The sequence below is a fragment of the Rhinolophus sinicus genome, chromosome 3, assembly GCF_057876585.1.
Source record: "Rhinolophus sinicus isolate RSI-liver-muscle chromosome 3, RSI-T2T, whole genome shotgun sequence".
Classification (NCBI taxonomy): Eukaryota; Metazoa; Chordata; class Mammalia; order Chiroptera; family Rhinolophidae; genus Rhinolophus; species Rhinolophus sinicus.
In genome coordinates, this window is record NC_142503.1 from 90,983,658 (window position 1) to 91,010,157 (window position 26,500).

General features: G+C 52.8%; 3 protein-coding genes across 9 annotated transcripts; all 3 read left to right on the top strand.

Moving 5' to 3' along the window:
* The first annotated feature begins 275 nt into the window (after positions 1-275).
* Positions 276-9,396, top strand: SLC12A9 (solute carrier family 12 member 9). Of its 2 annotated transcripts, XM_074328354.2 has the most exons (14): positions 276-412; positions 1,020-1,338; positions 1,576-1,710; positions 2,186-2,317; positions 2,727-3,035; positions 3,690-3,797; positions 3,930-4,041; positions 4,534-4,691; positions 4,800-4,882; positions 5,052-5,176; positions 5,319-5,511; positions 5,682-5,856; positions 6,063-6,209; positions 8,116-9,396. In XM_074328354.2, exons 2-14 carry the CDS (start codon positions 1,158-1,160, stop codon positions 9,003-9,005), a joined length of 2,748 nt encoding a protein of 915 aa, XP_074184455.1. In that variant the 5' UTR covers positions 276-412; positions 1,020-1,157; the 3' UTR covers positions 9,006-9,396. The 2 variants fall into 2 exon arrangements, with proteins under 2 accessions (XP_074184455.1, XP_088652871.1); XM_088796745.1 differs by lacking the exons at positions 276-412; positions 1,020-1,338; positions 1,576-1,710 and having other exon boundaries at positions 1,717-2,317.
* Positions 9,397-9,703: 307 nt separating this feature from the next.
* TRIP6 (thyroid hormone receptor interactor 6) lies at positions 9,704-13,343 on the top strand. Its single transcript, XM_019752782.3, has 9 exons — positions 9,704-9,963; positions 10,225-10,352; positions 10,444-10,569; positions 10,856-11,245; positions 11,566-11,659; positions 11,771-11,940; positions 12,397-12,575; positions 12,840-12,960; positions 13,073-13,343. Exons 1-9 carry the CDS (start codon positions 9,855-9,857, stop codon positions 13,202-13,204), a joined length of 1,449 nt encoding a protein of 482 aa, XP_019608341.1. The 5' UTR covers positions 9,704-9,854; the 3' UTR covers positions 13,205-13,343.
* Positions 13,344-14,601: 1,258 nt separating this feature from the next.
* SRRT (serrate, RNA effector molecule) lies at positions 14,602-26,484 on the top strand. Of its 6 annotated transcripts, none has more exons than XM_019752723.3 (20): positions 14,602-14,736; positions 15,129-15,268; positions 19,061-19,189; positions 19,405-19,551; positions 19,773-19,985; positions 21,830-21,999; positions 22,133-22,317; positions 22,513-22,611; positions 22,695-22,809; positions 23,001-23,158; positions 23,503-23,564; positions 23,681-23,759; positions 24,053-24,241; positions 24,585-24,758; positions 24,852-25,005; positions 25,146-25,339; positions 25,520-25,676; positions 25,866-25,967; positions 26,084-26,210; positions 26,296-26,484. In XM_019752723.3, exons 2-20 carry the CDS (start codon positions 15,147-15,149, stop codon positions 26,369-26,371), a joined length of 2,652 nt encoding a protein of 883 aa, XP_019608282.1. In that variant the 5' UTR covers positions 14,602-14,736; positions 15,129-15,146; the 3' UTR covers positions 26,372-26,484. The 6 variants fall into 6 exon arrangements, with proteins under 6 accessions (XP_019608282.1, XP_019608284.1, XP_019608285.1 ...); XM_019752725.2 differs by having other exon boundaries at positions 25,878-25,967; XM_019752726.2 differs by having other exon boundaries at positions 19,797-19,985.
* The last annotated feature ends 16 nt before the right edge of the window (positions 26,485-26,500 follow it).

Genomic DNA, 26,500 nt, shown 5'->3' on the forward strand with positions numbered 1-26,500 from the left:
TCCACACGCCCCTTTCAACAGTGGCTCTTCCGGACGCTTCCGAGCTCGGAATGGGGTCCCGCCGGGGCGGCGGACGCTTGTTTGCACCAGAGTAATGGGTGCTGTAGGAGCCGTGGCCCACACCCGGCAGGAGATGGGCGCCTGAGGGGAACTCCGGCCACATCCCGGGTGCACGTGGAACTGGAGACTCACGGACCGCCAGAGCCCAGAGAAGGGCGGGGTTTCCCGGACGCGCCCACGGGGCGGGGCCGGGCCCGGGGACCAATGGGGCGCGTGTGCTGGGGGGGGCAGGCTCCGGGCCTGGCATCCCGGTAGCCGCAGCTGTCTTTTCCGGTGCCGGTGCCCCCTCCGCCGGTAGCGGACCCTCCAGGCTCTCAGAAATCACCCTCAAGCGGCTGCGTCCTCCGGGGGGGTAAGTGAACGCTCTGCCGCACCCGGGATGTGGGGGTGCGCTTGGCCTGGGAGAAGGAGATCTTGGCCCCCTCCTACCCGCCCCGGGCGAAAGTGGGCAGGAACTGGTGCAGGGGAAGAGGACCCACCTTGTGTTTCTATTTTGTTAGTCGAAGGGTGTGTTTGGGTTGGTAGTGTTTGGGGGGAGCCTCGAGTGGGTGGGAGAAATCTGATGAGACTAAGAAGAGGAGAAGCTGATTTGACATGGCTTGAGGGAGAGGGTTGACAGAGGGTGGGGCGTTGGAAGATTTGGAAGTTTCTTGTTCCCTTTAGGTGACTACATGGGGAGCTTAGGTGGGGGCAGCTAAGACTGCTGGGGTGAGGAAGGTTTCCTGCCCATAACTCACTTCCCTTTTGGGGGATTTGCTTCCTCTTCTACTATTAGTTAAGAAGGGAAAGGATCTTTACCCCTTTCTAGAGCCACTGCCATCCCTAGCCTCAGGGACATGGCGGAAGGGGTTGCCCACAGGAGCTGGGAGGGGCCTTGATAACTAAATTCTGCCATTGTTGGGGCAGTGGCCAGGGCCAGTGACCCCCCACTAACTCTTTGTGTGTGTGTTTCCTTGCAGCTCTCCCTTTGGGTGAGTCTTCTGGGTGTTCGCTTAGAGGTATTTTGTGGGGGCCTCAGTGGACCTGCTTTCCATTCAGCACACTCTCCTGTGCAGGCCTCATAACCCATTGCTGGTTTCCTCTACCTGCTCTTGGCCATGGCCAGCGAGAACTCTCCTCTGCTGGCCTACCGGCTCCTGGGGGAGGAAGGGATTGCCTTCCCTGCCAATGGGGCCGGGGGGCCTGGAGGCACATCAGCCCGGAAGCTCTCCACCTTCCTGGGTGTGGTGGTACCCACGGTCCTGTCCATGTTCAGTATAGTTGTCTTCCTGAGGATTGGTGAGTGGATTGGGGGGGGCGGGCTTAACCGGGGTGCAGTGGGGGATGGAGGGATTGGGATGAGGTTGGGGAAGGGCCCTGGGAGAAGTGGGTGGATGAAGGGCTTGGGGGGGCTCCCTGTGGCCTGGTTTCAGCTCTGGCGTGGAGCTTACTGATGACCAGTGGGGTGGGGTGTGGAGGTGTGGAGTGTGTGGGGGGGTGAGCCCCCAATGACCTATTTTGCCATTCCTGTCCCAGGGTTCGTAGTGGGCCATGCTGGGCTGCTGCAGGCTTTGGCCATGCTCCTGGTTGCCTACTTCATCCTGGCACTCACCGTCCTCTCTGTATGTGCCATCGCCACCAATGGAGCTGTGCGGGGTGGTGGAGCCTACTGTATCCTCTAACAATGATGGATTGGGGTCTGGGCTCTTCAGTCTTGTAGGGAGAGGAAGGGGTCCCTCCCTGCATCCCCTGGGGGGCAGGGCAAAAGGAAGGCGAGCTCTAATGAATGCTCTGCCACAGGCTGGTATGGGGAAGGTGACCAGTGTGGCTTTACATGATAGTGCCACTTTCCAGTCTACCAGGTGTCTTCCAGCTGTCACTTTGGTTTTCCTCACAGTCTCACCAGTTAAGTTGCATTCATTTTACAGAGGAGAAAACTGGAACTCAAGAGCATTAGGGACTTGTGCGAAGCCATACGGCTTGGGAGTAGCTGTGCTGGGACACAATGCCTCTGGGAACAGTCCGAGTGTGTGCAGGGAGACAACACCTGGAGGGTCAGCTGCAGAGTGCTTTGTGCCAGGGTCCTTCCTCACACTCCACTTCAGTTTCTTTTTCCTTAATGCTTACCCCCTGCTTCCACTTTTAGTCATGATCAGCCGGACCCTGGGGCCTGAGGTCGGAGGCAGCATTGGCCTCATGTTCTACCTGGCTAATGTCTGTGGCTGTGCTGTCTCCCTGCTGGGGCTGGTGGAGGCTGTGCTTGATGTCTTCGGGGCTGGTCCGTGCTCCCCAGCCCGCTATGGCAGGGTTGGCAGGGTCTGGGATTCTGGGATCATGAGGGAGAGAGGCCCTCTCCAGGACAGGGGCAAAGTGGCCCATTAGTTTGCTTTTCTCAGGCTTTTACTGTGTGCCCAGCTATGTGTAGATAGATGTCCAAGAGATTGTCCTGGCCCACAGGGATCTTACCATCTAGTCACGGAGGCAAGGCTAATAACCCTAAAATCGTCAGCAAGATTGGTAGTACCCACCAGGCAGGGCTAGTATGCTGGAGTACAGTTGAGTGGGGGAGTAGGAAAGATGGCCTTTCTGAGGACAGGTGGGCCAAAGAGGGCATCTCTCCTGCTTTGAGTCGTGGTTGGGGTCCCACATTAGGGCTTGGTCTTCTAACTCTGTTCCTTCCTCTGCAGATGCCACTGGGTCCAGTGGGCTCCGGGTCCTACCCCAGGGCTATGGCTGGAATCTGCTCTACGGATCCCTGCTGCTGGGCCTGGTGGGCGGGGTCTGCACTCTGGGGGCTGGCCTCTATGCCCGCGCCTCCTTCCTCACTTTCCTGCTTGTCTCTGGTTCCCTGGCCTCAGTGCTGGTCAGCTTTGTGGCTGTGGGGCCCAGGGTCGTCCCTGTGACCCCTCGGCCTGGCCCCAATGGCTCGTCCCTGCCGCCTCAGGTTGGCCACTTCACCGGCTTCAACACCAGCACCTTGAAGGCCAACTTGGGTGGTGAGCTGGGCCCAGGGCTGCTGGGGTTTCTGGGGGGAGGAGCGGACATGTGTCTGGGCTGCGCCCCTGGAACCCCTGCATGAGAACTGATGTCAGAGGGAATTGGGGTAGGAGGTCTGGACCCCAGAGAAGAGCAGGTTAATTAAGATCTGTGTGGTGTGTGTTGGCTGCTGTGTGTTTGGCCCAGCAGGCACAAGAGTGACCGCAAGACAGTCTCTGCCTTAGAGGAACTTGTTTAGTTGGAGAGATAAGATGTACATTCAGGAAACAATTAAATAGCGTAATAGACCATGTGATTCAAGTACACAAGAATCACAGAGGAGTTGAGAGGAGCGAGACCAGAGTATGGCCTGGGGAGGGCAGAAGCAGGTGGAGCTGGAGGTGGCCTGAGGCGGGCCAGGGAATTCAGGTAGGAGCCAGAGGGAAGGCATCTTAGGAAACATGAATGAGAGGGAGGGAGGAACAGAGGATGCAGGAGAAAGAGGTGTCGAGGAGCTGAGTTAGGACTAGAGATGGGTCAGGGATGGGGTCTTAGTGAGGGTGGGGGAGGCAGGGGGATTATGGAATGTGAGGAGCGGGTGGCAGGGCCAAGATGCCTGGATCACTAGTAGGGATGTTGACACCCTCTCCTCCCTGGGCATGATCCCTCCTCAGCTGGCTATGCCAAGGACTACACCACAGGCACCATGATGACCTTTGCCAGCGTCTTTGCCGTCCTTTTTAATGGCTGCACGGGCATCATGGCTGGGGCCAACATGTCTGGTGAGAGTCCCTGCCTGCTGCCTCTTGGGGGTGTTGGGCTGCCGCCCTGTGCCTCAGTCTGGGTGCTGAGGGCTCATGGATGTAGGGGATGGTGGAGGGCTGACCTTTCTCCCTCTGCTTACCTCCCTCCAGGGGAGCTGAAGGACCCCAGCCGGGCAATTCCTCTGGGGACCATTGTGGCTGTTGCCTACACCTTCTTTATCTACATCCTGCTTTTCTTCCTCTCCAGCTTCACCTGTGACAGGTGCCTCGGGAGGGGGTGAATCACCAAAGGTAGCACAGGCTTGGGGGCAGATGTCCATGGGGTGCAGGGAAATGGGGACTGTTTCTTCCATGGGAGAGAAATGGAGCTGCTGCTGCCAATGGGAGGGCTGGCTAAGTGGTAATAGATAGCCTGCAGCCAGCGTTTGCCACGTGCCTGGTACTGTTGTAAGTACTTGCTTTGGGGGTGGGGTAGGGAATGGCTTCCTAGTCAATTTCCATAAACAGTTGGCTCCTTGTGTGTATACTGTTGGGAATGTCCATCACGTGATTAAACCCAAAGCAGTCCAATGATAACCAATGAATGCCAAGTCTATCCCCCTGGCACACTTGATCTGGTCCTTGAGATGGGGGTTGGGGTTAATTGAAAATGCGTAGCTCTTAACCTCACACAGTGTTATGAGCGCTGTTCTCACAAGGACCCCTGGATGGCTGAACATTTATTTTCCGCGTCCTCCTCTTTCCCTCCCGGTAGGACCCTGCTGCAAGAGGACTATGGGTTCTTTCGCGCCATCAGCCTATGGCCCCCACTGGTGTTGATCGGTATCTATGCCACAGCGCTCTCAGCCTCCATGAGCTCCCTCATCGGTGCCTCCCGCATCCTTCATGCCCTGGCCCAGGATGACCTCTTTGGTACACTGTCCCCTGCCTTTGTGCCGGGCTCTGAGCGTGCCCTCCCATGTCTTTCTCAGTCTCCGCTTGGCCCAGGCTGATGGGTCTGTTGTATTTCTGTTTGCACAGGACTGATCTTGGCACCAGCCAAGGTTGTGTCCCGAGGGGGTAACCCTTGGGGGGCCGTGCTCTATTCATGGGGCCTAGTACAGGTAAGCCTTCCTCTTTAAGCTGCCCTTCCCCTCACCCTAAGCCCCTCCTGATTACGCTCACAGGATCAGGAGGGCTTAGGCTCTGGGTGAGAGATGTGAATGAAAGGCAGGATGCATCGGCATTTGGTGGGGGGTTGGCTCAATGTCCAGCCTCTTGGTCCTTGTCCAGCTGGTGCTCTTGGCTGGGAAACTGAACACACTGGCTGCAGTGGTCACCGTCTTCTATTTGGTGGCCTATGCTGCGGTGGACCTGTCCTGCCTGAGCCTGGAGTGGGCCTCAGCCCCCAACTTCCGGTGAGAGAATAAGATGCCCATGTCCCCAGAAAAAGAGGGAGGAATGGGAAGAACTCAGACCAAGGTGGGTGAGGCTGGGAATGGAGTGGGGTGGCCTAGTGTTCAGCCAGTCCTGAGTGTCCTTCCTTCTGTCTACCTACAGCCCCACCTTCAGTCTGTTCTCCTGGCACACCTGCTTGCTGGGGGTGGCCTCCTGCCTGCTCATGATGTTTCTCATCAGCCCCGGGGCTGCTGGCGGCTCCTTGCTGCTCATGGGCCTGCTTTCTGCCCTGCTCACTGCTCGAGGCGGCCCCAGCAGCTGGGGCTATGTCAGCCAGGCCTTGCTTTTCCACCAGGTCAGGGGAGCTTGGAGGAGGGTGGGGAGGGGAGGAGGCAGTCTGGGAAAACCTACCCTACAAGGAGGCCTCTTTTTCTCTTGGCTAGAGTTAGGGTTCCTGTCTGAGAGGTGTTGAGTGGGGGCTGCCCACTTAAGTCCTTCCTCCCTACCACCTTACCCTGTCCCCAGGTGCGTAAATACCTGCTCCGGCTGGACGTCCGGAAGGAGCATGTGAAGTTCTGGCGGCCCCAGCTGCTGCTGCTGGTGGGGAACCCCCGGGGTGCCCTGCCCCTGCTGAGGTTGGCTAACCAGCTCAAGAAGGGGGGCCTCTATGTGCTGGGTCACGTCACCCTGGGAGACCTTGGTAAGTTGCCCTCCATTCCTCCTTTCCCTGTCAGTCTCAGAAGCTCTTGGTGTTTTTTATGTCCCAGAGGCTTCATGCTTCTTCCCAGATGACTCTTAAACCGGCACACAGTCCTTCCAGACCTTCTTCTTCTGCCAATCGGGGATTTGGACTCAAGGACAAAGTCCATGAGTTTGACCCATATTTGCTGCTTTCCTTCTCTGCAGATTGCCTGCCCTCAGACCCTGTGCAGCCGCAGTATGGGGCATGGCTGAGCCTCGTGGACCGGGCCCAAGTGAAGGCCTTTGTGGACCTCACCCTCTCACCCTCTGTGCGTCAGGGGGCTCAGCATCTGCTGCGGATCTCGGGTCTTGGTAAGCTGCTCCTTCCTGGGTCCCCTCTGCCTCCTTTGTGGCTCTTGTCAGTCTCTGCCATACCCGTGACCCCACCACCACCCAAGAGACTAGACCACAGATTACAAACTCCAAACCCTCAGTTTAGTGCAGATAAGACATAGCACTCAAAGATAACAGTGTGTGATCAGATCTCGGAAGAGATGTTTAAGGACTAGAGATGGGGTGACACTTATTTTTTTCTGATCCAAAAATTGGGGCACAGATTCCAAAGAGTATGTTGTATTTCTGGGGATAGTGGGAAAATTATTTCAAGCCGGGGGCTGCCCCATCAAATCTGTGACAGATGGTTTCTAACCACTCAAGTTCCAAGAAAGGAAGACCACTATGCACTGATACAGCCAGCAAAAGTATTGTGATGAGATGATCTTTCAGCTGGGCCTTGAAAGGGGCAGAGAAGTAGGGAGTGGTGTCACATGGCCCCCAGAGACTGCAGAGATGCAGAGGGTGTATGAGGCTGATGCTTTTGGGTGGAATGGAAGATGCCCAGCTTTGTGACTGTATTAGTGCTGAGGCCTCCGGTCTTGCACCCCAGTTTCCTCCAAATCTTTGCTCAGCCACCTCCTTCTTTCTTAATCCCGGTACAGGTGTCTGCCCCCTCTCTGAGTGTATGCTTCCTTCTCCACTTAGAATCTGGGTAAAGATCATGTGTTGGACATTGCCCTATTTCGTGTAAATGAGAATCCTGGAAGATGCTCAGGAGGGGGTGTGATTAGTTTAATTTGCAAGATCAGCTAGAGTTCCAAGGTGTTTTTGGATGTTATCAAGCATTATGAGATAGACCCTGGAGCAGCTGAGGGCCTGGTCTCTCCACAGCCCCACATTTTGTGGGGAAACCTATGCCAAGAGACCACTACTTTCATGAAATTTATTCTGTGGAAAATGATTCAAATAAAAGGAAGGAGATTTCCTTTTATTTCCTCCTGGTAACCCATTTGTTTCAAGAGAAAGGGTCTAAGGAGAGGTCTCAGAGTCTTCCTGCATAGTCTGCCCTCTTGAGGGGGTGGAGAAATTATCCATTTCCATATTGGTTGTTCAAAAAATTAAAAACCAGGAGCTGTTGGCAGGGACTTGGGGTGTTGTGATTGGTACACATAAAAACTCAGAGGCTCAGAGAATGGGCTCGAGTGCTGGGTACATTGTGTTCACCTGTCGCCCCAGTATTTACCAACCATGAGCCTTTGGGCAGGTGACTTCACTGCTCTGTGCCTCAGTTTCCTTATCTATAAAAGGGAGTGAGTAAATAGTCTCTACCTCATGGTGTTGCTTCAAGGATCAGATGAGTTAAAACATGAAGAGCTTTCAATAGGACATGGCCCCTGGTTAGTGTGCAGATAGATGTTAGCTGTCTGATCTCCGGGCGCCATGCTTTGGACATGCCGTCATTAGGGAAACAGATTGCACAGCCCCAGCCTGGAGTTCTCATCCTCCCCCAGCAGGGTCTGGGTGCTGTTTCCCTGGATATTGAGGCCATGAGCTTGACTAATTAGGGGGTCTGGTCTGCCCAGTGGAGTCAGACTCACCTCCCATCACGAAAAAGATGTGCTGCTAGAAGCTTGGATTGAAGGCATCCTACTGCCACTAAAAGTGCTCATTAGTTAAAATAATCTTAAGGTGAATTTCTTTGCCTATTTAAACAGGGGAGATTAGTCATGGAGATAAGTCAAGTAAATGCATGCAAATGTGGGAAAACTAAAAGTCATCATGCAAACATGCATAGTGTTGTCCTAAGAGCCCAAGCACAGTGGGAATGTCATACCCAATGTTGCCACCAGTGTGTACGAGTGGATGTGTATAGCATGGTGAAAACTCAGCTGGTGAGTCTGATTCCTGTCGGTTCCTTCCCACCTCCCCCCTCTGTCCCCAGGTGGCATGAAGCCAAACACGTTGGTCCTGGGTTTCTACGATGATGCTGCACCTCAGGACCACTTCCTGACAGACCCGGCTTTCTCTGAGTCTGCTGAGGGCAACCAGGAGGGTGGGTCCCCAGCCCTGAGCACCCTGTTCCCTCCACCCCGGGCTCCTGGGAGTCCCCGGGCTCTCAGTCCCCAGGACTACGTGGCCACAGTAGCGGATGCCCTCAAGATGAACAAGAATGTGGTTCTGGCGAGAGCCTGTGGGGCCCTGCCCCCTGAGCGGCTAAGCCGGGGGTCTGGGGGCACCTCTCTGCCCCATCACGTGGATGTGTGGCCCCTCAACCTTCTGCGGCCCCGGGGTGGGCCCGGCTATGTGGACGTCTGTGGTCTCTTCCTGCTGCAGATGGCAACCATCTTGGGCATGGTGCCTGCTTGGCACAGTGCCAGGCTACGGATCTTCTTGTGCCTGGGGCCTCGAGAGGCCCCAGGGGCGGCCGAGGGGCGACTCCGAGCCTTGCTGAGCCAGTTGAGGATCCGGGCTGAGGTGCAGGAGGTGGTGTGGGGCGATGGGGCTGGTTCCGGAGAGCCTGAGGAGGAGGAGGAAGGGGACTTTGTGAACGGCAGGCGGGGAGACGCTGAGGCAGAGGCCCTGGCATGCAGCGCCAACGCCCTGGTTCGGGCCCAGCAGGGGCGAGGCAGAGGAGGAGTGCCTGGGGGGCCTGAGAGTGGGGATGGCAGGGAGGGGCCCACCACTGCCCTCACCTTCCTATACCTGCCTCGGCCACCTGCTGATCCTGCTCGCTACCCTCGCTACCTGGCACTTCTGGAGATTCTGAGCCGAGATCTGGGTCCCACGCTGCTCATTCATGGTGTCACCCCTGTCACTTGCACTGATCTCTGATGCTCCATTCCTGAAGTAGAGTGTCCAGGTCTGGTGGCCCACTTTGATAAGTGGATGAGGAGGGGAAGGGCCACCTTGGGCCTGCCCTGCATGTGGGACACAGAGCCAGGTGGAGGTATTAGGGGATCCTAGGCTGGGGCATCTCTCTGTCTTTGGGAGAGGGGTCCTGGTGCACTAATGCAGGGAAACTGTCCCTGCCACAAAGGAGAGGGAGTCAGCCCTGCCCCCTCCCTCCCTTAATCGGTGCCTTGATGGGGGCTGGGTCTCCGCTTGTGAGTCTAGGCTACCTCAGTCTCCCTTTGCCCAACAGACTCACTGACCGGTGAGGTTGTGATGTTTTTGTTGTTTTATTTTTCTAACTGCTGAATGTCAATAAACGACCAAAACACTACTGCTGGCTGAACACTACTGATGGGATAGGTGGGACTGGAAGAGGGAGACGTCTGTATAAGGGGACGTGGGAAACAGGAGCACTGGAATGTCCCAGAGGCGAGGTGGCCACGTGTAGGACTTGGGGAGCAGGCCTGGGGGACTCGTGGAAATGGAAGCTGCCCACGTCCCCTCAGACGGGCTCCCGTGGAAAGCCCTCCTTGTTGGGCAGGAGGGGGCTGACTCCGGGGAAGAACGCGGTTTAGGGCCTAGGGGGCCACGTGACCCTCCCCCAGGAATGCGGTGACGTCACGGGGGCGTGGCCGTCCCCCAAATTAGGGAGGAAGGGGAAAAAAAGCCAGAAAAAGTTTCTTTCCTGGAGTCCCAAACGAGGTGAGCGACCGAAGAAAGGGTCAAGTCCAGAGGCCTCGGGCTCCGTGGGACCCTGAACGCGCTGTCTGGAGTCCCCCATTCTAGGCCATGTCGGGGCCCACCTGGCTCCCCCCGAAGCAGCCAGAGCCCGCCAGAGCCTCTCTGGGGCGAGCTCTCCCCCGAGGCGCCCTGGGGCCGCCGCCAGCTCACGGAGCAGGTAAGGCAACCCCTGTGCATTGGAGGAAGCCACCCGTCAGCGGGCTCCTGCCTCCCGCCGAGCTTTCCCCTGCCGCCCCTTCCCCGAAGCCAGGCTGGAAATCAGCTGCCCCTGCCCTTTCTCGGCCCTCCCTGCCTCCTGCCACATTCTCAGACCCCAGGTTCTGGGGGGAAGGGGAGAAAAGGACCTGAGAGGGTCCTCCACAAGTGTTACCCTTTTCTCCTTCCCCATCCCCACCTTCACTCTCTTCCCTCACCCCAGCACTCCAGCCCCACCCCAGGGTCAATTTTTGCCCCCTCCCATCTGAGCAGTGTTACCAGGTCCCTGGGGGGCCCGAGGATCTGGGGCCAGCCTGGGTGGGTTGCCATGGAACACCCCAGCGCTCGCAGGTGAGAACTGGGATTGGGGGGTTGGGGGGCATTCAGGGCGGGAGAGGAGGCCATGTGATTTGCATTCTCCCTGCTTTTGCTCTATCCCTAGGGCCCCCCCCTAGACAGGGGGGCCCAGCGCCCAGGAAGTCTGGATGCTGAGATAGATTCTCTGACCAGCATGCTGGCTGAGCTGGATGGGGGTCGTGGTCATGCTCCTCGGAGGCCTGACCGGCAGGTGACCCCCCTGTCCTGCCCCTGCCCCTGCCCCCCTTTTCTCAGCCTTGTCCCTTCTTTGTCCACTCAGCCCACCGCCCCTTCACCTTCCCCTCTGTGTAAGTGACGCCAGCATGGAAGGCGCTGGGCCACCAGAACTTCTGGGTTGTCAGCTTCTCTGAGGGTGGGCCTTTGTCAAAAACCAGCCCTTACCTGGTGGCCACACACATGGGGTGGGGCTGGGGTGTTCACAGGTGTGTGTCCTGTAATGGGCCGCCTCACTCCTTTTCCTCTGCATTTCTCCCCAGGCTTACGAGCCCCCTCAGCCCCCTGCCTACCGCCCTGGCTTGGGCTCCCTGAAGTCAAATGGAGGTGGTGTTCCTCCCCCACTGCTCCCAGTGTCCCCCTATGGGGGCCCCACTCCAGCCTCCTATGCTACAGCCAGCACTCCCGCTGGCCCTGCCTTCCCTGTGCAAGTGAAGGTGGCACAGCCAGTGAGAGGCTGTGGCCCCCCCAGGCGGGGGGCCTCTCAGGCCTCTGGGCCCCTTCTGGGCCCCCACTTTCCTCTCCCAGGCCGAAGTGAAGTCTGGGGGGCTGGCTATAGGAGCCACCGAGAGCCAGGGCCCGGGGGTAAAGAGGAGGCTGCTGGGGTCTCCATCCCTGCAGGAGGAGGAAGAGGAGGCAGGTATGGGCCCCAGGTAAGCCCCAGGCACTGAGATTTGGGGTCCTCACAGACAACTGGACACTGATTGGGTGGGGTGGGAGTGATATTTAAGTCCTGGTTGTCAGATGTCTGGGGTGCCAGAGCTCTGGACCCCTCTGGGGATGTGGGGCAGGTCAGGAAAAGTAGGAGGTAGGGGGCTGGAGTGGCACACTAGCTCGAGACATGCCCCTGGGCCCTGGGATGACATGTTCTTCAGCGAGTGCTCTTTTGGGTGGAATTGCCTGGTCACCCTCAGGTATTTTGACAGCATCGAGAGCTAGAGGTAGGGCTGAACCTCTGATTCTCATCTCCCAGGTCTCCCTGAGCCAGCCTCCCGAGGAGGAGCTTGAGAGGCTGACCAAGAAGCTGGTGCATGACATGAGCCACCCGCCCAGTGGGGAGTACTTTGGTGAGCTAAGTCTGAGTGTGGCTGGAAAGGGTGGGGGGCTGGAGAGACAGAGGGATAGCAGACCTGGCTTCCTGACCTATGCAGGTTGACCCTGTCCCTCCCTGTCCCCAGGCCGGTGTGGTGGCTGCGGAGAAGATGTGGTTGGGGATGGGGCCGGGGTTGTGGCCCTGGACCGCATCTTTCATGTTAGCTGCTTTGTGTGTTCTACGTGCCAGGCCCAGCTTCGGGGCCAACATTTCTATGCCGTGGAGAGGAGGGCATATTGTGAGAGCTGCTATGTGGTGAGTGGGTGGGGCTGGAGGCTGGAATCAGCAGAGGAGGCAGGGGGCTTCCATCTAAGGTGGGAACTAGATGTCCAAATCCCAAAGAGGAAGAGGGCTCAAAGTTAGGGGACTGAAACAAGAAGGGAGGAATTAGGTAGCTAAATACCAGGCTGGGGAGAAGGACAACAGCCCCTTATAAATGTGAGGCCTTTGTTTTAGAGTTAAAGGAGTGTGTTAAACTCCCACAACATGCTGTGAGGCAGATATTACTACTGAAGGAAACTGAAGCTCAGAGAAGTTAAATAACTTGTTCAGGAAGTTGCAGTGCTGGAATTTGCACTCAGATCTGCACAAGGCCACCTTGCACTAAATCACATGCAGCGGGCTACATAAACATGGGTGGGCTGGCAGGATGCCTGTAGGGCTGCTGTGGGCCTCCCCAGCCCCTGACCTTTCTGACCTCCTTCCCAACAGGCCACCTTGGAGAAGTGCTCCACATGTTCTCAACCTATCCTGGACCGGATCCTGCGGGCTATGGGGAAGGCCTATCACCCAAGCTGCTTCACTTGTGTGGTGTGCCATCGTGGCCTCGATGGCATCCCTTTCACAGTGGATGCCACCAGCCAGATCCACTGCATCGAGGACTTCCACAGGTCAGGCTGGGTCCCCCACCTTTGTCTCAGGATGTCTGGCCTTTCCTGTCTTCCTCATTTCTTCTTCATGTCCCAGTACCAGCCTCTCCTGTTTCTCACCCTTGCCATGCCTTGTTCTCATTAACATCACTCTCTTCCCCCAAATCCAAGACCATACCTCTGGGCTCTTCTGTTCCCCTTCCACGTCTCATCTTCTCTGGGCTCTACTGTTAGTCCCCTTCAAACCTGGGGCTTGACAACCTCCTTGGTTCCCTTCTACACCAGGAAGTTTGCTCCACGGTGCTCAGTGTGTGGTGGGGCCATCATGCCTGAGCCAGGTCAGGAGGAGACTGTGCGAATTGTTGCTCTGGATCGCAGTTTTCACATCGGCTGTTACAAGTGCGAGGTCAGGGGGTCTGGGCAAGGGGTTATAGGGGTTCTTGGGGCCTGGGGATATTGGGTATGGTAGAAACCAGGGGTTTGGGCCTGATGGAAAGCTGTTGCTTTTTTCCTAATAGGAGTGTGGGCTGCTGCTCTCCTCTGAGGGTGAGTGTCAGGGCTGCTATCCGCTGGATGGGCACATCTTGTGCAAGGCCTGCAGCGCCTGGCGCATCCAGGAGCTCTCAGCCACCGTCACCACTGACTGCTGAGTCTTCCTAGAAGCAACTGCTGCATTCTTCCTTCTCATCGACCACCTTCCCTGACATCTACCTTTACAACTTTGTCACTAAATGCTGTTTTCTCTTCCTCCAATCATGAAATAATAATCTCCCAAGAGTTTATAAAATACTTTCGAGTCTATTATTGTCTCATCTGATTCTCACAGCAGTCAACACAAGCATACCTATTGTGACTAATTTTAACTGAGAAGTGACTTCCCCAGATTGCTTGGTTCCCAAGTGGCAGAACCTGGGTCTTCTTAGCCCTGGTCCAATTATTTGCAACTCTAGTACAGTTCGTCCTCTATCTTGGGTTCAATCAACCGGGGATAGAAAATACTCAGAAAAAAAGTTACATTTGTTCTATGTGTACTATGTAGTTAGGCCTACCATGGTTGCACTTGGTACTGAACATGGTACAGATTCTTTTCCTTGTCATTATTCCCTAAACAGTACAGTATAGCACTTACATTGTATTAGGTATTTATTATACTACAGAGATGATTTAAAGCATACAGGATATACGTATATAAATATGTATGTATATAAATACTACACCATTTATATAAGTGATTTGGGCATCCGCGGATTTGGTATCCCCAGGCATCCTGGAACCAAATCCCTGTGGAGACCAAGGAATGACTGTATACTCTTCAATGTAGTTTGGTATAAAGACACCCCTCCTCTCAGTGCTGGGAGGAAGGCAGCAGCATGCTCCTGGGAGGCAGCATTTCCTAGGACGCCTTCATACTCAACTCACTGAACAAGGAGTTGGTGTTATACCTGGGGCGGCGCTGCATTTAATCTGGGGCAAACCAGGTACTGCCTGTTTATCAAGACCTCAACCTACTGCGTATCTCATCAAAGTACTGGTTGGGGGTGAGGCTGAGAATTGCCAGTTTTGCCTACAAGAGGAGCCTCCTTTGCAGAATTAGACCAGGAACAATGGGTTTTGCAGGCAAAACATACCGAGGCACCAATAAAGACTGATCTCCGGTGGGAGCACAAAATGGTGGGAAATACTTTAAAATGGTTCCTCTATCCCGCTAAACCCCGCATTCCCCAAGCCCCTGCCCTGCGAGAGGAGAGGGGGGAACGGCCCCGGTTGAGGTCCGGAGGTGCCCGGAGCAAGGTGGTGGGGAACAACAGCTAGATACGACCCGATTCAGAACCGGACACTTCCGGGGAAGTGCGACCTTCGACCTCCGCCGGAGGAAATTCTTCACTCAGAGGACTCCACCGCCCACCTCAGGCTGCGCCTGGTCCTTTCCGGCCTCCGTAGTTACTCTCGGTGGCGCATTTCTCGTCTCAAAAGGCTCGCGAGACTTGCGGGTCCCTGTCCCTTCCCATCATGCTCCGGTGCTGCCGGCCTTTCCCTCTTTGGTTTAGTTCTAGTTAGGGCCGCTCGAGGAGTAGTTTGTGGTTGGAAGCGCCCTTCCGCGAGTGACGCAGGCGCAGCGCGAGAGGCGCGCGCCCACAGCCCATCCTCCGCTATCTCACTTTCTTTGCATTTCGTTGGCCAGGTAGCTGAGAGCCCTACATCTCCCTCTCACGCTCTACGCGGTCCTCATCGCGTGCCCGATGCAAGGGGCGGGCCCAGGTCGCCCAGAGAACCCAGGCAGCTCAAGCGCGACACTAACGGCCGCGACCCCTCACGGGTGGGGGAGGGGAGGAGCCTGGAGCGCACCGGCTGGGGCGGGCGGGCGGGGGGAGACGCGCCCTGGCCGACTGGGGTGGGCGGGGGACTCCTCGGGGCGAGTGGAGTGTCTGGGCCGACCACCTTGCCGGGGAAGAGGGCTTAGGATGGCGGGGATAGCGAATGGCTGGCTTTTGCGAGGGGAGGCGGGTGTGCAGTTTCAGAGGGGCGATCCTTTTACTCCCCTCGTCATTGTTAACCACCCCGTCTGGGCTGTAGGCCTCCTCAGACCGCGCCATGGGTGACAGTGATGACGAGTACGATCGAAGGCGCAGGGACAAGTTTAGAAGAGAGCGCAGCGACTATGACCGTTCGCGGGAAAGAGATGAAAGACGTCGAGGGGACGATTGGAATGACCGGTGAGACACTTTTCCTCATTTTTGTCCCCCGTCTCATTCTGTAGCACTCCACCCTCATTGCATCTCACTTACAGTTTTATTAAGGCGAACCATCTGAAATCGCTCCTACTTGACTTTTATGTGGTTCATTCAACCTGTTTGCCAAAGATTTTTGAAATATCTGGAAGGTCAAAGCAATAGAGCTAAGAAAGATTGAGTGTAGAAAAGCAGTATTTAGAAACGTTCTTAAAATGTGTGCACTTTATTGTTTTGTAAATTATACCTCAAAAAGTTTGATTCAGAAAAAGTAATATTATAGAATCGACTTGACTGGAGAGGTGGTCAGACCAGTATGATTAAATTTCTTGTAATTTGTTTTGCCTAAAATCAGAAAATTCTGTGGACAGTAATGGTTGAGTTTGACATTGATGGGATTAGGTTTGATTCTGCTAGTGATTAACTTTCTGGGATATTCTTGAGTTAATTTATAGTTATGTTGTTTCCATTAAGAAGCATCTGATGTGGTTTCAAACAAAGTAATCAAGTTTAAGATTTTTTTGATATAAGGGGTGTCACAAATACCTAATCAGTGAGCATTTGGCATTGACTTGATTGGGAAACAGATTATCAAAAAAGAATTTGCGGTGACTTATTGTGATAGCATTTATTCATTCATTATGGTTTTGAAAAATGAATTTAGTGAATCATTCAGTCTGTAAGTCAATGTATCTCTTCATTGTGAAGACTGTGGCACTTTGTTTTCCTTGGTATTTTCTAAGAAAAAAGAAAAGGTGTTTTTCTGAAGTCTAGAGTTGGGTAAGATGTAGTTATTGCCCTTGAGCTTATGGTCTGGGAGGCAAAATAGCCTGGGGTGTATGCTGCAAATGAGTATATGAGAGATCTTCATAAAGATGGTAAGCATTGAGAGAACAGATCTTTTAAGGGAGGAGAGTAGTGGTGTGCTGGGGAGAGCTACAGGAAAGCCATGCATAGCATGACTTGGAGTGATGAGTGCGAATTCCCTAGACACAAGTGGTGTGAACAGCTTTGAGCTGTGGATATAACATGCGCAGAAAAGAGTACATATTCTAGTATTTTTGTTTGTTTGTTTTTGTTTTTTAAATTGAAGTCTCATTTGTGTGACACTTAAGATTTTACTGGGGAAGGGGAACAGGACTTTATTGGGGAACATTGTGTACTTCCAGGCCTTTTTTCCAAGTCAAGTTGTTGTCCTTTCAGTCTTAGTTGTGGAGGGTGCCGTTCATTTTCAAGTTGTTGTCCTTTCAGTCTTAGTTGTGGAGGGCGCAGCTCAGCTCCAGGTCCAGTTGCCATTTCTAGTTGCAGGGGGCGCTGCCCACCGTCCCTTGTGGGAGTCAAACCGGCAACCTTGTGGTTGAGAGCCCGCGCTCCAACCAACTGAGCCATCCGGGAGGCAGCTCAGCTCAAGGTGCCGTGTTCAATCTTAGTTGCAGGGGACGGAGCCCACCATCCCTTGCAGGACTCAAGTTGTTGAACTGGCAACCTTGCGGTTGAGAACCCACTGGCCCATGTGGGAATTGAACCGGCAGCCTTCGGAGTTAGGAGCACGGAGCTCTAACCGCCTGAGCCACCGGGCCGGCCCCTATTCTAGTTTTTTTGAGTAGTGGTTCTCAGAATGTGGTCCACAGACCCTAGGGGGTAGGTGAGGTTACAATTATTTCTTATAGTAACACTAAGATAGTATTGACGTTTGCACTGATGGTTCTATAACAATGATGGGTAAAAGTGCTGGAGCCTTAGCACAAATCAAGACAGTGGCACCAAATAGGGAGAAGAAAAAAAGCTAGTTTCACTTAATGTCCTCGATGAAGCAGTAAAACTTTACATTTTTATTAAATTGGATTCTTGAATATACATCTTTTTAATTCACATGACAAATGGGAAGTATGCATAAAGCGCTTCTGCATATAGGAGTACAGTGGTTATCTTGGGAAGAGTATTTGTGGGATTGAGAAGTGAGCTGAATAACGGGTTTTTTTTTGTATTTTTTTTTTGTGTGTGTGTGTGTGTGTGTGTGTGGGTATGTGGGCTGCCTTTTTTTTTTAAACCTGAATGAAAGACTGTTAGAACAGCTGTTCCCATTTGGGTATTTGGCAGACATTTTCTTTTTTAAAAATTTTATTAGTTTCAGGTATACAAAACAACATAGTGATTAGACATTTATATATCTCATGAAGTGATAACCCCAATAAGTATATTACCCAATTGACACTGTATGTAGTTATTACAATATTATTAATTATATTCCCTGTGCTATACTTTATATCCCGTGACTTTTTTTTTTTTTTAAGTTTGGCAGACGTTTTTTTGAAAACAAGCTAGAGAACCTGTTACTTCAAGGAAAATTGTCGGTTTTGTTGCCAATGAGGAAGTGGAACTTTTTAGGGAAAACTGAATTTTGGAAAACTTATATCTACCAATGTGAGCTTGACAGCTGCCCACTACTTAAAGACTTTTCTGAGGAGATAGGTAGTACTACTAATGAATATGATGATTTTGATACTATGTGATCAGATGTGTCGAGATCCATTCAAAGAGTAAAATAGAGCAATGGATTCTAATGTAGCAGAGTACAGAATGTTCCTTGATATGTTTCGGATTCAATGGTGCAACCAGGCTTTCAGAAACTACCTCTTCTCAAGTTTTGGTTGGTATCAAAGAACATTCTCAGTTATCTGAAAATGCTATTAAAGTATTTCCGTAAAGTATTTCCAACTATATATCAATGTGAGGCCAGATTTTCTTCATATTTTTCAGCCAAACAACATATCAGAACAGATTGACTATAGAAGCAAATATGAGAATCCAGCTGTCTCTGTTAAGCCAGACCTTGAAAAATAAAATTGTAACTGTAAAGATAGGGCCACTTTTCTCATTAAAATATTTTTGGAAAATAGCCATTTTTCATAAAAATGGGTAATTTACGTTAATATACAACTTCAAAATGAATCAGTATTTTTTCTGTTCTTATTTTGAATATAGTAAGTATTGATAGATACAACCCATATAAGCAAAAACTCTTTAATCTTCAATAATTTTTAAGAATGTAAGGGGATACTAAGACGAAAAAGTTTGGAAAGCCACTAGGTTAGAGCAAAGGATTTTAAAATTTTTGAGATGGGGATGGGTGCAGCTGGTGACTGGTAGAGAACCTGGAATGACAGCCGGAAACCAAGGTTTTGAACAGTGTTATGCATTGGTATTTAAGCAGGGGCGTGGCATGATCAGATTTGTGTTTGAGAAAGAGCACTTGACTATAGAGAAGGGCGAAGAGACCAGAGGTAGGTAAGCAGAACCAGTGTTGCACTTAGGAGAAATGACCCGGGGCTGACAGAGGGCAGCTTTGATAGGCTTTGAGGCAGAGAATTAACAAGCCAATAACAAAGTAGTAGCAAGGAGGACACTTGATAACTGGATACATGGTGATACAGTGATATACTGAACATGGGAAACAGGAGGAGGAAAACAAATTGGGCCCATACTGGTGGAAATTATAGGTCAAATTCTGACATGTTGAATTTGAGGTGACAGTGACCGTCTAGTAGGGGATTGTTAATGGTCTTAGTGCTCAGGCTGGAGAAAGAGTTGAGAGCCATCAGTTTGTGAGTAATGGCTGAAGTGATGGAAGTAGGCATGAGTCTTCTTCTATTTAGAGAATAGTTCTATAATTTTAGGCTTTTGTCCTTTTAGTCACAGACTAAAGGGCCTGTCTAGGAGTGTGACGTTGGGATAGCCACGTGTGTCTTATTTACTGGTACTTGTTCTTATCTCCAGAGAGTGGGACCGTGGTCGGGAGCGCCGCAGTCGAGGTGAATATCGTGACTATGACCGCAATAGGCGGGAGCGCTTCTCTCCTCCCCGGCATGAGCTCAGCCCCCCGCAGAAGCGCATGAGGCGAGATTGGTGAGATGGCAACAGTTTCTCTGTCTTCCCTCATTTCTGCTGAGATCTTTCTTTGTCATTTCCTTTTCTCAAACTTCCTATAAACCCATTTTTTTTTGGTCCCTTTAAACCCTTGGGTGATCACTTTCCATATGCCCCCCTCCGTCTGTCCCGCCTTCCGTGTTCTGGAGAGGTGATTCTCTCCTCTGTCTGACTTTTGTGTCCCCCACCCTCAGGGATGAGCACAGCTCTGACCCATACCACAGTGGCTATGAGATGCCTTATGCTGGGGGGGGTGGGGGCCCAACTTATGGCCCCCCTCAGCCCTGGGGCCACCCAGACGTCCACATCATGCAGCATCATGTTCTACCTATCCAGGCCAGGTAAAGACCTGGGGTTCTAGGGTTCTTCGGAGAAGGGAGTTGGTGGGCTTGGGATGGATTGGGATTGCTGAAGACTGGCAGGAAGTGAGTTAGGCACACAGAGGATTGCCTGTGGGGGTGGTAGAAGGTGGTGCCTGGGGTGATGTCCATGTGGGCAAAGAAAGGGGGCAGCTGGCTACCTCGGCCCCCCCATCCCCCCACCCTCTTCCCCCACAACCAAGACTTCCTGACCGGGCCCCCCTCAGGCTGGGCAGCATCGCAGAGATTGACTTGGGTGTGCCACCACCCGTGATGAAGACCTTTAAGGAGTTTCTCCTATCGTTGGATGACTCTGTGGATGAGACAGAGGCAGTTAAGCGCTATAATGACTACAAGCTGGATTTTCGAAGGCAGCAGATGCAGGATTTCTTCCTGGCTCATAAGGATGAGGAGTGGTGAGTGCCCCTACTTTCCTGTTATCTTTTTCCTAGCATGTTTCCCCTGGCCCTGCCAGTGGAGCCTGCAGTCCTGTCCTTTTCCCATTTTCCCCAATCCAGAACTTCCTGGGGGGTGGGGGATGGGAAGTACAACAGCATTGGCTGATGGATTCTCCTCCTCACTTCAACGTCTGCCACAGCCCCCTACCCATCTCCCTTCCCCACTGTCCTCAGTCAGTGGGACACCTCCAGGCACCTGGCCAGAGCCACCTGTTCCCTGGGGGCAGCAGACAGACTGCTTCCCATTTGCCGGATTTGGGTCATTGTCATCCCTGATCGCCGGGACCCTCTGTGGCTATGGCATCCTCCCAAAAGCAACGAGTGAATTCAGACAAGAAAAGCAAAGATCTCAGGGTCATTTGACAGAAAAAGAATTTTAATCTTTTTTTCTTTTTTTTCTTTTTTTGTGGATGTTTTAATTTTAATCAACCATCTTTTCCCCCCTTCCTGCTCCTCCTCCTCCTCATCCTCTTTCTGCTCCTCCTCCTTGAAAAGAGCCAGAACTGGGAACTACACCCGCTCATCGACGGAGCTCGGAGCAAACCCACCTCCACCCCCACCATACCCAGACCATACATGAGCCCCTGGGCTGAGCAGCGCTGCCCCGGCCAGGCAGACAGGCAGGGCACTGCTGTGCACAATGCAGCAGCTTAGCTGAATGTGATTGCTCAGGCAGCTAGTCAGTCAGGGCCCCCACCGCGGAGTCCCGCGGCGGGGGCGTCCGGCCGGGACACCCCAGCCAGGAGCCAGCCGGTGGCCCACCTGCCAGCATGGGCCCTGGGCACGCTAGTTAAATCTTGAGCTCTGTTTGACCAAGCGGCCAAGGTAAAGATCCTGGAGGTGATGCCTGCGGCTTTCCTTTCCTCTTATGCTCAACTTGCGGTTCTGTCCTGTCTTTCACTGCCCCCTTTCTTTTTTCTCTCTGTCTTACTCTCATGTACCTTTCTCTCCCTTGTCTCTGTTCTGTTCTTGCTCCCTGCCTAACACTTCTTTTCTCTGTCCCCCCCCAGTTTCTCTTGTCTGGTCTTCAGTTTTTCCCTTTGTTTTTGCTATCTGGGACTTTCTCACACTGTCTCCTTTTTCTCATCTCCTAATTCCCTGTTTTTTCCCCCAAGGTCCTATTTTAAATGTTTTCTTTTCATGCTCCTCCCTAACACCCCACCCCTCTCTTGTTCTCCCTGTGGGCAGTACCTGAGGTTATAAGGGCATTTCAGGTTCTCCTTTGGTGGTCTGTCCCTGTCCCTTAACCATCTGCTTATCTTCCCAAGGGGGGAAGAAAGGTATCTTGCCTTTTATGGCTTTTCCTATCTGGTACATTTCAGGTTTCCCTCTGTCTTCCAACTAGGGATGGAGGGAGCTGGTGGGAGCAGTCCTTTTAATGACTAGTTTGGGGTTGGCAAGGAGAGGGAGGTTCTTTGGGGCCTACTGTTTCTTTAGCCTTCCTTAGAAGCTTGGGGAAACTATACTTTTTTACATTAATGTTTCCCAGAGACTTAGGGCAATCAATTTGCCTCTCCAACCCTGTCCCTCCTGTCCCCACCCCATCCCTCCCATAGTCACTACTCTTCCCAAATCCAGAACTCTTAGTTCCTGGCTCTCCCCCAGATCATCTCAGAGCATAACCTCTGGTTCCTTTAGGGGTATTGGGTGGTTCTAGTGCACCTCTTTTCCCAGTCTCTCTGCTTTTATGACCTTTTGTGGGTGTGAGGATGGGGGCTAAGCCCTGATTTTCCTGGGCCCCTCCCCATGTCCTGGCCCTGGCCTCCAGTGACTATTTTGTCTTTTTCCTCCCTACTTGATAGGTTTCGGTCTAAGTACCACCCAGATGAGGTGGGGAAGCGTCGGCAGGAGGCCCGGGGGGCCCTGCAAAACCGACTGAGGGTGTTCCTGTCCCTCATGGAGAGTGGCTGGTTTGATAATCTTCTCCTGGACATAGACAAAGCTGATGCCATTGTCAAGATGCTGGATGCAGGTGTGTAGACTGGGAGGGACAGTGGGTGTCTGGTGACCAAGGTCTTTGTTGAGAAATAGAAGTAGGTTGATAGAAAGCCAGAGGCTGAAGGCCAGGGCCCTTGGATTATAACCTCTGTTCCCTTTGTTGGTAGCTGTGATTAAGATGGAAGGAGGTACAGAGAATGATCTACGCATCCTGGAACAGGAGGAAGAGGAAGAACAGGCAGGAAAGCCTGGGGAGCCCAGCAAGAAGGAGGAAGGCCGGGCTGGGCCAGGCCTGGTAGATGGAGAGCGCAAGGCCAGTGAGAAGGAAGACAAGAAGGAAGATGGCAAACAGGTCTGGGTGCTGCCTGTGATCATCGGGGAGAGGGGACAGCTGTTCTGGTGGTGGGGTCCCCAGGAGCTGGAACTAGAGGATTGTGTGTTGGATGTGGGAGAGGTGAACTTCTGGGTCAGCTGTGGAGGGCGGGAGGGGCTCTCTAATAAAGATTGATGGGGAGATGGACATCCCAGTGACTGCGTCTACCTGTAGGCTGAAAATGACAGTTCTAGTGATGACAAAACTAAGAAATCTGAGGGTGATGGGGACAAGGAAGAGAAGAAAGAAGACTCTGAGAAAGAAGCCAAAAAGGTAGGGAATCTCTTGCATGGGGTCAGTGTCAGGGCGAGGGTCCTGGTCATGCGGCTCACCTCCTCTTGCTGCGACTCCCACAGAGTAGCAAGAAGCGGAATAGGAAGCACAGTGGTGACGACAGCTTTGACGAAGGCAGCGTGTCCGAGTCGGAGTCAGAGTCTGAGAGTGGCCAAGCTGAGGAGAAGGAGGAGGCTGGTAGGTTTTATTTTGTGCTGCTCGTCCGTTCTCTTCCTACTGAATAGGAGTGGAAGAAGTGAGAGGTTGGTGAAATGCACGGGAGGGTGGCCTTTTGGTAGACACAGTTAGGGTGGGGTGAGAGTTTGACAACTTCTCTATCCTCTCCAAAATCAATAAAAATTCATCAACTCCCCCCACTTCCTGTATAGAAGAAGCACTCAAGGAAAAGGAGAAGCCCAAGGAAGAGGAAAGGGAGAAGCCCAAGGATGTTCCAGGGCCAGAATGTAAACCCCGGCCCCTGCATAAGACTTGCTCTCTCTTCATGCGCAATATCGCACCCAACATCTCCCGGGCTGAGATCATTTCTGTGAGTGTGGAAAATGGCACTGGGGGCAGCGATGACACTCAGGCTCCATCCTTGGGTGGGGTCGGGAGGTGCGAGGTGGGGAGAAGATAATCAGGCACTGTTTATGACACACACCCCTATTTCTTTAATAGGGAGGTCCCCTCCCCATGGGCCAATGCCTTTTGAGGGTTGCTCCTGGTTGCACCATTTGCTTTCAAGTGCTGTTATTATTAAGTTCTTTGTTGGTTTTCCCTTGTACAAGTAAAGACTCAAAGGCAGTTCCTTAGGGTTCTGAGGACATGGGGATTGAAAAAAGGAGTAAATCCTTTGAATCACTAAAGGTGTCTCTTCCTCTGCTTTTCCAGCTTTGTAAAAGATATCCAGGCTTCATGCGTGTGGCACTGTCGGAGCCCCAGCCTGAGAGGAGGTGAGGAATGGAGAGCAGTGTGACCCTAGATACCTTGGAGAAAAGGTGCAGGGGAAGGTTAATGGCCAGCGTCACCTCCACCCCAGGATGATGCTGACGTTTTCTTTCTTGTTTAGGTTTTTCCGTCGTGGCTGGGTGACATTTGACCGCAGTGTTAACATCAAAGAGATCTGCTGGAACCTGCAGAATATCCGAGTGAGTGCTGGGAATGGGACTGTTTTGAGGAAGAAAAGGTGTGGCTCTCCACACAACCTCTGATTCCTTTGTTCATGAATTGCTTCATTCATTCTGCCCCATTTCATCCATTCAGTCTGTCCACGCTAATTGTGTACTGTTGTCTCTGGGCTAGGTGCCGGGACTATTACGGTGGCCACACCTGGTCCCTGTCCTCAGGGAGCTCACAGTTTAATCACTGGTGCTCTCCATAGGAGCAGTCTTTGAGTTGCTGCTTCTTGGGCAAGTGTTGGTAAGCTTTCTGTTCCTTGCAGCTCCGGGAGTGTGAGTTGAGTCCTGGCGTAAATAGAGACCTGACCCGTCGTGTCCGCAATATTAACGGCATTACCCAACACAAGCAGATAGTGCGCAACGACATCAAACTGGCAGCCAAGCTGATCCATACGCTGGATGACAGGACCCAGCTCTGGGCCTCCGAGCCTGGGACACCTCCTCTGCCAACAGTCAGTGACTCCCCAGAGAACTTTTTCAAAAAGCAGCTAATACCCTCATCTGCTGTGGGCACCTCTGGTCTTACATGATCTGTAGCATTGACCCCTTATACCCACCTTCTCGTGGCCTTTCTATGCAGCATCTTTATCTTCCAGCAGAACAGACGGGTATAATTATTTGTGGGTTAGGGTAGAACAAATATAAACATGAAGCTAAATGCTAAGGCAGCAGTACCGGGCCATGTGAGCCTTGAATTCCTTCCCCCTCACCTTGCCTTTTCAAAAGAGGCTCCTAGGCTCCCTACCCCAAGGGTCTTTCTCTGCCTCATTTGGCTCTCTTCTCCCTCCCAACCAGAGTCTGCCTTCTCAGAACCCAATCTTGAAGAATATCACTGACTACCTGATAGAGGAAGTGAGTGCTGAGGAGGAGGAGCTACTGGGGAGCAGTGGGGGCCCCCCGCCTGAGGAGCCTCCTAAGGAAGGGAACCCAGCGGAGATCAACGTGGAACGGGATGAGAAGCTGATCAAGGTGCCAGTGAGAACAGTGTGGGATGAACAAGAGCCTGGCTTGGAGCGGTAAAGGGGCGAGAGTGGTGAACTCACGGCTTCTCATTTCTCTTAGGTTTTGGACAAACTCCTCCTCTATTTGCGCATTGTGCATTCCCTGGATTATTATAACACATGCGAGTATCCCAATGAGGATGAAATGCCCAACCGATGTGGCATCATCCATGTTCGGGGGCCCATGCCACCCAACCGCATCAGTCATGGAGAAGGTGAGGTCCCCTGGCTGAGTCCCCTTTGGTTCCCCTTTCTTCCCTTTCTACTCTGGAGCAGTGCTCTGTCCCCTCCTTGCTTATTCCTTGAAGCTTCTGGCTCCCTTCTCCAACCTGCTGTCTCTGTTCCCAAACCACAGTACTAGAGTGGCAGAAGACATTTGAGGAAAAGCTGACTCCACTGCTGAGTGTGCGGGAATCTCTATCAGAGGAAGAGGCCCAGAAGATGGGTCGCAAAGACCCTGAGCAGGAAGTGGAAAAGTTTGTCACCTCTAACACCCAAGAACTGGGCAAGGATAAGTGGCTTTGCCCTCTCAGTGGCAAGAAATTCAAGGTCTGAGATGTTAGAGTTGTGTGTGAGATGGGTGGGAGGAGGGGGTGAAGCTAGGAATCTACCTCCAGGATACTGCTCATTTGTGATTGGTAGGAGGGGAAGGTGACTGTCCTTCCAGATGGGGTCTGGGGAATAAGGGAACTGCTTACTCTACTCTGACCCTCTCCTCTCTCCACCCAGGGCCCTGAGTTTGTACGCAAACATATCTTCAACAAACATGCAGAGAAAATTGAGGAAGTGAAGAAGGAGGTGGCATTTTTTAACAACTTTCTCACTGATGCCAAGCGCCCAGCTCTGCCTGAGATCAAGCCAGCTCAGCCACCTGGCCCTGCCCAGAGTAAGATATGATCCATGAGGGTGTGCCACTTTCCCTCTTCCTTGACTATGCAAGGACTCCTGTTTCTATATCCTATTGTCCCCTGAAAAACGTTTCTGCTCCACTCTGAGGCCATATTCCTAAGTCAGTTGTTTGCAAACCCCCCCCCCCCCCGCCCCGCCGCAGTAATTCATGTCCCTATTCGTGTTGTACTCCCCCCAGGCCTGACCCCGGGACTCCCCTACCCACACCAGACTCCCCAGGGCCTGATGCCCTATGGTCAACCCCGGCCTCCCATCTTGGGCTATGGAGGTAAGTACAGGAGGGACTTGAAAGGGCTTGGTGGTTGTGAGGGGCTGGGAGAAAGAAAACAGCCAAGGTGTAGTTGAGGTCATAGATGTTCAACTCGACACTGATCTTTTTCATAGCTGGTGCTGTCCGTCCTGCAGTCCCCACAGGAGGGCCTCCCTATCCCCATGCCCCCTATGGTGCTGGCCGAGGGAACTATGATGCCTTCCGAGGACAGGGAGGTTATCCTGGGAAACCTCGCAACAGGTAAGAACGAGCTAAGATATCCAAGCTTTCTGGCCCTCTTCAGACTGGGACCAGCTCTCATCCCATCTTCTTTCTTATCTCACAGGATGGTCCGTGGAGACCCACGGGCCATTGTGGAATACCGTGACCTGGATGCTCCAGATGACGTGGATTTCTTTTGAGCCATCTACTTTCCTCACTCTTGGTATCATCTATACTTGTGACTGCCTTGTCCCAGCTCTGAGAATTTTTTGTACGTCCAGCCCTACTGCCAATAAAAGCACTTCCACAGTGACTCCTGACTGAATATT